Genomic DNA, 7,500 nt, shown 5'->3' with positions numbered 1-7,500 from the left:
GTCTTCGATTCCACAGATCTTGCTCCGCTAATATTGAAACGTATGGTGTGTCTTTGCAGCGAAGTCGGATCGACTGAACCGTCTGTCAACAGTGTGTTTCGCTGTGTCAAAACAGCTCCCATTAGTAAAGTACAGATTCGCAAAAACAACCAGGTCACTGCTTAGACGCGTAACTGGGGCTCATATTTGGGTCTGAGACACGTTGTTGTAGATACATAGCACGATTTAACTGTCTTTATGGACATGTGTTCCTCGCGGAACTTAGGCGGACTGCCACATCTCCCTCATGACTTAGGCAATTCGCAGTTCGTTGCAACATGGATTAAGGCTAATTTTAAACCCACATGTGTTTCCCTTAAAGTATAGGCTGTGCTGTTTTCAACAGTCATCTTTGTATTAGTAAATGTTTTTTCTTCGCTCATATTTATTACCGAACCCGCTTGGAGAAAGCACACGCGATCCTATAGCAGAGGCAGGACACGGGGAGCTCTGTAGGGTGAGTCTAAACGGTTCTCATGTTGACTTTAATAGGGACCGTTCACGCTGGCTCTCCATTACTTCCCACACTGCTGTTGTAGCCCGTGCGCAATACAGACGATAGAATGGCAGAAGCTGCTCCAGCCCCCGCTGCTGCCCCTGCAAAGGCCCCCAAGAAGAAAGCAGCACCACGACCCAAGAAAACTGGACCGAGTGTTGGAGAACTCATCGTCAAGGCTATCTCTGCATCCAAAGAGAAGAAAGGTGTTTCTTTGGCTGCACTGAAGAAGGCTTTGGCGGCCGGCGGATACGACGTGGAAAAGAACAACGCTCGTGTGAAGGTGGCCATCAAGAGTCTTGTAACTAAGGAAACTCTAGTTCAGACTAAAGGCACTGGCGCCTCCGGCTCCTTCAAGCTGAACAAGAAACAGGCAGAGGAGAAGAAGAAGCCCGTTAAGAAGGCAGCACCCAAAGCCAAGAAGCCAGCAGCAAAGAAACCAGTTGCCGCAAAGAAGCCCAAGAAGGCAGTGGCTAAGAAGCCGGTGGCCGCCAAGAAGTCCCCGAAGAAGGCGAAGAAAGCCGTCACACCTAAGAAGGCAGCAAAGAGTCCTAAGAAGGCCAAAAAGCCCGTCACACCTAAGAAGGCAGCGAAGAGCCCCAAGAAAGTGAAGGCAGCCAAACCCAAGGCTGCAACGCCTAAAGCTGCTAAACCTAAAAGGGCTGCTCCTAAGAAGAAGTAAATGCTGCTCCCCTTGTCTCGTCAATGTTGTCACGTTAGACGCAAAGGCTCTTTTAAGAGCCACCCAAATGAATCATTTGAATGCATCTGTTCCGACAATAGCAGTGGTAACGAGTCTCCTTTATACATGAAGCTCATGCAAAGTTTGCAATATTCTCAGTTGAAGATGTTAGTCTTTAACCGTTTGAAAGCAGACAGAACACTGCCCTTTACAGTTATTCTCGATTAAGCCCATTTTTGACTCTTGTTTTTCAAAACCCCTCCAATCCATTGCAAAATGAAACACTCTTGTGTAACTACACACTCATTTAACAAAACAATATTTTGTTACCATATGAAACACACACGTTGCATACGACTGAATTATGTTTGTACCACTTACACACTGCTGTTATAAACCTAAAACCCTTTTAGCAATTCTACTTCTCAGTGATTAGAGTAGTGCAAGTGAAGTACACAGAGAAAGTGCAAATATACAATACATTCACCAATCACTACACAAGACCAATGCTGCAGACTGATGCAAATATGATTTAATTCTCTCCTTATACCCAAATCAGTCGACATGGAGAATCACAGCAAAACATGTCCCAGTTTTCACGCTACTACAGTAGTGTGCATAACACTGTAAGCTCAGCAAATATCAGACAAACATAAAGAACACAAGTATGTATCCAGTACAGGTTACAATTCCATTTTTAAAAGAAAAAACAGAAAATACGCTACAAATAAAGCTGTTTCATTTTAACATGATGTCTTTTTAGGATGTGTGCCAGTGTCGACTGAGAGACCTGAAAATGGCATGGTCAATGATAATGTTGGCTTGAATTTCTCTGGGCCCGATAGCATTATTGGCCAAAACCACGTCTATAATCTCTCTCTCTCTCTCTCTCTCTCTCTCTCTCTCTCTCTCTTGTTATTGGGTGAATATGGGCCCCCGTTTTCCTTTCAAGTTTCTGAATATGGGCCCCCGTTTTCCTTTCAAGTTTATTTGAAACATTTGGTCTTCTTCTTCTTTGAGCACCTTTTCCTCCTGCCTAAGGTCTTCCTCTTCCTCTACCTCCAGTTCGACCTCAGCGTGGCCTCGGCCTCATCCTCCTTTTTGGATTCCCCCTTTCACCCTCACTCTTCTTCTTCTGACTCCTTCAATTATGGTTGAAGACAGATGAACTCATCTGCTGCATTTCTATAGTGCTTAAACCTATTTGGTGTGTCTACAATTCAGAAAGTATGTGTTTGTGCACATAATGGCTGTGTTTATTTGACAAGCGCCTAGGTGTGGTGATTTGACAGTCAGTGTTTTGGAATTGCAAGCAAGTGACATCTTGATATACTGTACTTCTGTGTCTTATGTACACAAGTGTGCTTAGTGTTTTGCAAATCAGTTGTGTGTATTGTTTTGCGAAAAGTGTGATGTTGACATGTGCTTATAGTGGTGCAAATTGGATTGTTTGTAGTGTTTTGAAGAAAGTGTGGTTTACGATTGAAATCTGGGTCTTAAGCAGATCATTGTGTTTATAGTTCCGCAGAATTTGTATAAGGAGTTGGCAAATGAGTTACAGGCTGTGGTCATTGTGTCGTAAGTTTCATACGTTTTCGTGTGTAAACAATCAAGAAAAACTTCAACCAATTGGCTGATAGGAGTGATAATTTGACAGTTAGTGCTTTGGAACTGCAAGGAAGTGACATCTTTATATATATTCTGTGTGTGTAACGTATACAAGTGTGTTTAGTGTTCTGCAAATCACTGTGTGTATTGTTTTGCAAAAAGTGTGAGCTGTCACTGTGCTTACAGTGGTGCAAATATGGGCAGAGTTTTGCTCCTTGAGTGTAAGGTTTTGATAATTGTGTACTACTTTTGATTTGAGTGTTGATGCAATTGTAAATCAAAAACTATACAGTGTCTAACAGACAGGCTTGTAGCACCCATGCAACCATTTCAGTCCTTTGTTCCATTGTTATAGTGTTCGCAATACATGGAGATTCTAGGACGTCCTGTTTGATTGTTTACTGTGACCATTAAACTGACATATCTGGTAACCAACTGGCAATGTTCAACTGAAATGTGTAGCTTTAACTGTTTCATTGGTTCAAATATTGAGTGATTTTGAATTCTAAAAGGAAGAAGGAAATCCAGCAGGCGCCAAACTGAAGTGCCTCTGGTTTCCCGCACAAACCTACACGTTGATTGGCTCCCAGCATTCTATCCTTAACCACTGAGGCCCTGAGCAGCACTGAGCTTGAGGAGTATAAAGGCACACCCCTCTGTGTCTCTCCACACTTCAGTGTTTAGAAGAACCTATCGAAACTACAACATGAGCGGCAGAGGCAAAACCGGAGGAAAGGCCAGGGCAAAGGCCAAGACTCGCTCATCCAGGGCTGGACTCCAGTTCCCCGTGGGCCGTGTCCACAGGCTGCTCCGCAAGGGCAACTATGCTCATCGTGTAGGAGCTGGTGCTCCAGTCTACATGGCCGCCGTTCTCGAATATCTGACTGCTGAGATCCTCGAGTTGGCCGGCAACGCTGCCCGTGACAACAAGAAGAGTCGTATCATTCCCCGCCATCTGCAGCTGGCTGTGCGCAACGACGAGGAGTTGAACAAGCTGCTCGGCGGAGTGACCATCGCTCAGGGTGGTGTGCTGCCCAACATCCAGGCTGTACTTCTGCCCAAGAAGACCGAGAAATCCAAGTAAATCTCTGCCCCTGAAATATTAAACAAAGGCTCTTTTCAGAGCCACCCAATTACTTTATAAAAGTACATTCCAAGTTGTTGAGATGGCCACTTCCCCTCCCCTTCACGTGTCGTTGAGTGGTCAAATGTGAACGGAATAATCCGACCCTCATGTTTGCAATGAAACGATTATGAACCAGTCAAAATTATAAGGAGAACCATGACCAACCATAAGAGTAGCTATATTACATAGGAGTAGATACGTTACAAGTGTGTATTTAGTAGGACTGAGGGAACCTTCATTACAATAGTGTACGTAGCAAGGCTGCGGGACCTTTCGCCAGTGCGGGCAAAAGACAAACCATGGGTTCATTGTGTGCCCTACCCATAAAGTGATAGTGTGCGGTCTTTAAAACGCATTTTTCAACCACTAATACTATTTAATGAAAGTATGGACGATGTCCTGATTACGAAAATACAATGTGAGGTCGTAAAATAAAGTATTGTGAGTATTTTGTGTCCAGCATTTTCTATTCGTGGTTATTTATTTTTTTTTTTACGTGTAACCGACTAATGGCATAATTTAGTGTATTAGTAGCCTATGTATACGTGTTTTATTTTGGAACTACCCTTTTTTTTTGTTAAAAGTGACAAAGGCAATTATATACCAGGGGGGTGGGCTCTGTATTTTTGAATTGCTGACACCACTCTGAAGCTCTTACGATGTCCAATCAGCGGAGACAGGGGGCAGGCTCGGATTGTAGGCCCTTCAAAAACCCGCTTTCCGCTCTGTGCTACACTTCAAACCGAAGAAGACTTTACCATGGCAAGAACAAAGCAGACTGCTCGCAAATCCACCGGAGGCAAGGCTCCCAGGAAGCAGCTCGCCACCAAGGCTGCGCGTAAAAGCGCACCAGCCACCGGTGGCGTGAAGAAGCCCCATCGTTACAGGCCCGGTACCGTGGCTCTGAGAGAGATCCGCCGTTACCAGAAGTCCACTGAGCTGCTGATCCGCAAGCTGCCCTTCCAGCGTCTGGTCAGAGAGATCGCTCAGGACTTCAAGACCGACCTGCGTTTCCAGAGCTCTGCCGTCATGGCTCTTCAGGAGGCTAGCGAGGCTTACCTAGTTGGTCTGTTCGAGGACACCAACCTGTGCGCCATCCACGCCAAGAGGGTCACCATCATGCCCAAGGACATCCAGCTGGCCCGTCGCATCCGTGGGGAGCGTGCTTAAGTTCATTCATCACTCTAGAAATCAAAAGGCTCTTTTAAGAGCCACCAAACTGTCGATCAAAGCTCTATTCCGTTTAGTTGTCAATGGTGACATACACGATGCTCAGTGTGTTCTGCACTAAATTCTATTTACAGTTCGTGACCTTTCAAAACGTGTTTTATGAATTAAGCAGCATCTGCACCTTTTTTACTTTCACAACTACTCACGTTTGCCAGGTCTTGAATATAACACATTGTATCCATGGGCAACGTGCATAAATAATTCACTATCCTTTTACATGTGGAACACTCCAGATATACTAATGCAACATTTGCCTACTAGCGACATTTTCACGCATGACTTTTGTGCCATACGTGCATCAAAGCAACAGTTCCACTGTGAGAGTGGAGTGTGCGTATTTTTATTGAGGCTTATACACCACTAAAAGGTTTTGACCACTGGCTAAGAAAATACAAGCTTTTGTGACACATTTCAGCTGTATCACAACAAGGCCATTTAGCGACGCTTGGGGTCGCCATTCACATTAAACGCAGGTCATGAACATGCCTTATCTGTGCGCAAAGAATCCATGGCCTTTTTAGTCAAACTCAACCTTGTCTTGTATTATTGTAAGAGAAATAGTGTGGAGAGAATTAAACGGTTTACATGAAACATAAAGCATTGGAATGACTTTTCAAGGAAGAGGTGGGTGGCTCTTAAAAGAGCCTTTGGGTTGGTGTGCGTAAAGAGATGTCTTTACTTGGAGCTGGTGTACTTGGTGACGGCCTTGGTTCCCTCAGACACGGCGTGCTTGGCCAGCTCACCGGGCAGAAGCAGACGCACTGCGGTCTGGATCTCCCTGGAGGTGATGGTGGAACGCTTGTTGTAGTGAGCCAGACGGGAAGACTCTCCAGCGATGCGCTCGAAGATGTCGTTCACGAAAGAGTTCATGATTCCCATCGCCTTAGAGGAGATACCGGTATCGGGGTGGACCTGCTTCAGCACCTTGTACACGTAGATGGCATAGCTCTCCTTCCTGGTCTTTCGGCGCTTCTTGCCTCCTTTTCCTGCAGCCTTTGTCACTGCTTTCTTTGATCCCTTCTTGGGTGCTGGCTTCGCTACTTCAGGCATGATGTATCACTGTCTATGGCAAACAGAATATAGCTGCTTCAGTGAGGTTGTGACTGCTTTATACAAAGTGCTATGCAAATGACTGACTGCGTCACTTCATACTCCTGTGTCCAGAATTCTCTGTAATTTCCCTCCAACACCAAGCGCCCAGGCACAGTTGGTCAATTTGTAGCGAAGGGGGCGGTCAATGAAACAACTCCAGCCCCCACAGATCAGCAGTTACCCCCTCCCCTTCTTTTGTCTCATTCCCCGCACTTTTCGTTGAAATGGAGAAAATCCTACGAAATAGATGTATGCCAAATATATAGATATACATATATAAACTAGCCTTAGATTGCGTAATCAATTACTTGTGTTTTGTTTCTGGAGATTCTGCCATTTTTACGCACATATGTGAGTCGTGGTATAAGCCCAATGTTACACCAAGTTTGCAAGAATTATAAATTCACAAAACTTCGATCCAAAGAGAACATTTATTTACGTCTTGCCGTACGCATCCGGGCGAGGAGAGGGGTTCTTGTTTTTATATCACACCATTAAATGCAAGGTAGCTTACGGTCAGAAATGAATGTACTGATCTAATCACGTTAGGTACGTCTGTTGTTTATATAATATAGTGATGTGGCAAATGGTCTGATCATAATCTTGCCATTTATTTGCACCAATGATAGAATCTCCTGCCTGATCGGAGTTATTATAATCCCCATTCAAGGGGAACACTTTTATATTGTCGGTTGGTGTCACGCCATCAACGTTGGGATACAGCCTTTGTAAAGCAATTGGGTGGCTCTTAAAAGAGCCTTTGGGTTCAGTTTGTATGTGTGATCAAATCTTTATCCGCCGAAGCCGTACAGAGTGCGGCCCTGACGCTTCAGAGCATAGACCACATCCATGGCGGTCACGGTCTTTCTCTTGGCGTGTTCGGTGTAGGTGACGGCATCACGGATGACATTCTCCAGGAAAACCTTCAGCACACCACGAGTCTCCTCGTAGATGAGGCCGGAGATACGCTTCACGCCACCACGGCGAGCCAGACGACGGATTGCTGGCTTTGTGATACCCTGGATGTTATCACGGAGAACCTTGCGATGACGCTTAGCGCCCCCTTTACCGAGTCCCTTGCCTCCTTTGCCTCTGCCAGACATGATTTCAGGTTGTCTTCTGTCTTGTTACAGTCAAAAGATATACCTCATTGCGCTGCAGTGAGCGTACTCATGCTCAATGAGAGGACGTTGGTGAAGACTACTAAACACTCCCCTTTGCTTGTCC

The 7,500-nt window shown here is 45.1% G+C and overlaps 5 protein-coding genes across 5 annotated transcripts; 3 read left to right on the top strand and 2 right to left on the bottom strand.

Moving 5' to 3' along the window:
• Positions 1-602: 602 nt before the first annotated feature.
• LOC308364975 (histone H1-like) lies at positions 603-1,217 on the top strand (the record flags this gene model as incomplete). The annotated part of the gene is made up of 1 exon (XM_080838267.1): positions 603-1,217. The coding sequence occupies one exon, from the start codon at positions 603-605 to the stop codon at positions 1,215-1,217; it is 615 nt and encodes a 204-aa protein (XP_080694393.1).
• Positions 1,218-3,531: 2,314 nt separating this feature from the next.
• Positions 3,532-3,909, top strand: LOC308379403 (histone H2A-like; the record flags this gene model as incomplete). Its single annotated transcript, XM_080856527.1, has 1 exon — positions 3,532-3,909. One exon carries the CDS (start codon positions 3,532-3,534, stop codon positions 3,907-3,909), a length of 378 nt encoding a protein of 125 aa, XP_080712653.1.
• A 711-nt stretch (positions 3,910-4,620) lies between these two features.
• LOC308366410 (histone H3.2) lies at positions 4,621-5,121 on the top strand (the record flags this gene model as incomplete). Its single annotated transcript, XM_080840095.1, has 1 exon — positions 4,621-5,121. Exon 1 carries the CDS (start codon positions 4,711-4,713, stop codon positions 5,119-5,121), a length of 411 nt encoding a protein of 136 aa, XP_080696221.1. The 5' UTR covers positions 4,621-4,710.
• A 735-nt stretch (positions 5,122-5,856) lies between these two features.
• On the bottom strand, positions 5,857-6,231 carry LOC308377427 (histone H2B 1/2-like; the record flags this gene model as incomplete). The annotated part of the gene is made up of 1 exon (XM_080854085.1): positions 5,857-6,231. The coding sequence occupies one exon, from the start codon at positions 6,229-6,231 to the stop codon at positions 5,857-5,859; it is 375 nt and encodes a 124-aa protein (XP_080710211.1).
• Positions 6,232-7,064: 833 nt separating this feature from the next.
• Positions 7,065-7,376, bottom strand: LOC308364477 (histone H4; the record flags this gene model as incomplete). Its single annotated transcript, XM_080837611.1, has 1 exon — positions 7,065-7,376. One exon carries the CDS (start codon positions 7,374-7,376, stop codon positions 7,065-7,067), a length of 312 nt encoding a protein of 103 aa, XP_080693737.1.
• Between the last annotated feature and the right edge of the window lie 124 nt (positions 7,377-7,500).

Source organism: Sprattus sprattus (genome assembly GCF_963457725.1).
Source record: "Sprattus sprattus genome assembly, chromosome: 1".
NCBI lineage: Eukaryota > Metazoa > Chordata > Actinopteri > Clupeiformes > Clupeidae > Sprattus > Sprattus sprattus.
The sequence above is the reverse complement of the archived record's forward strand: the minus strand, read 5'-3'. Positions and strand labels throughout refer to the sequence as shown.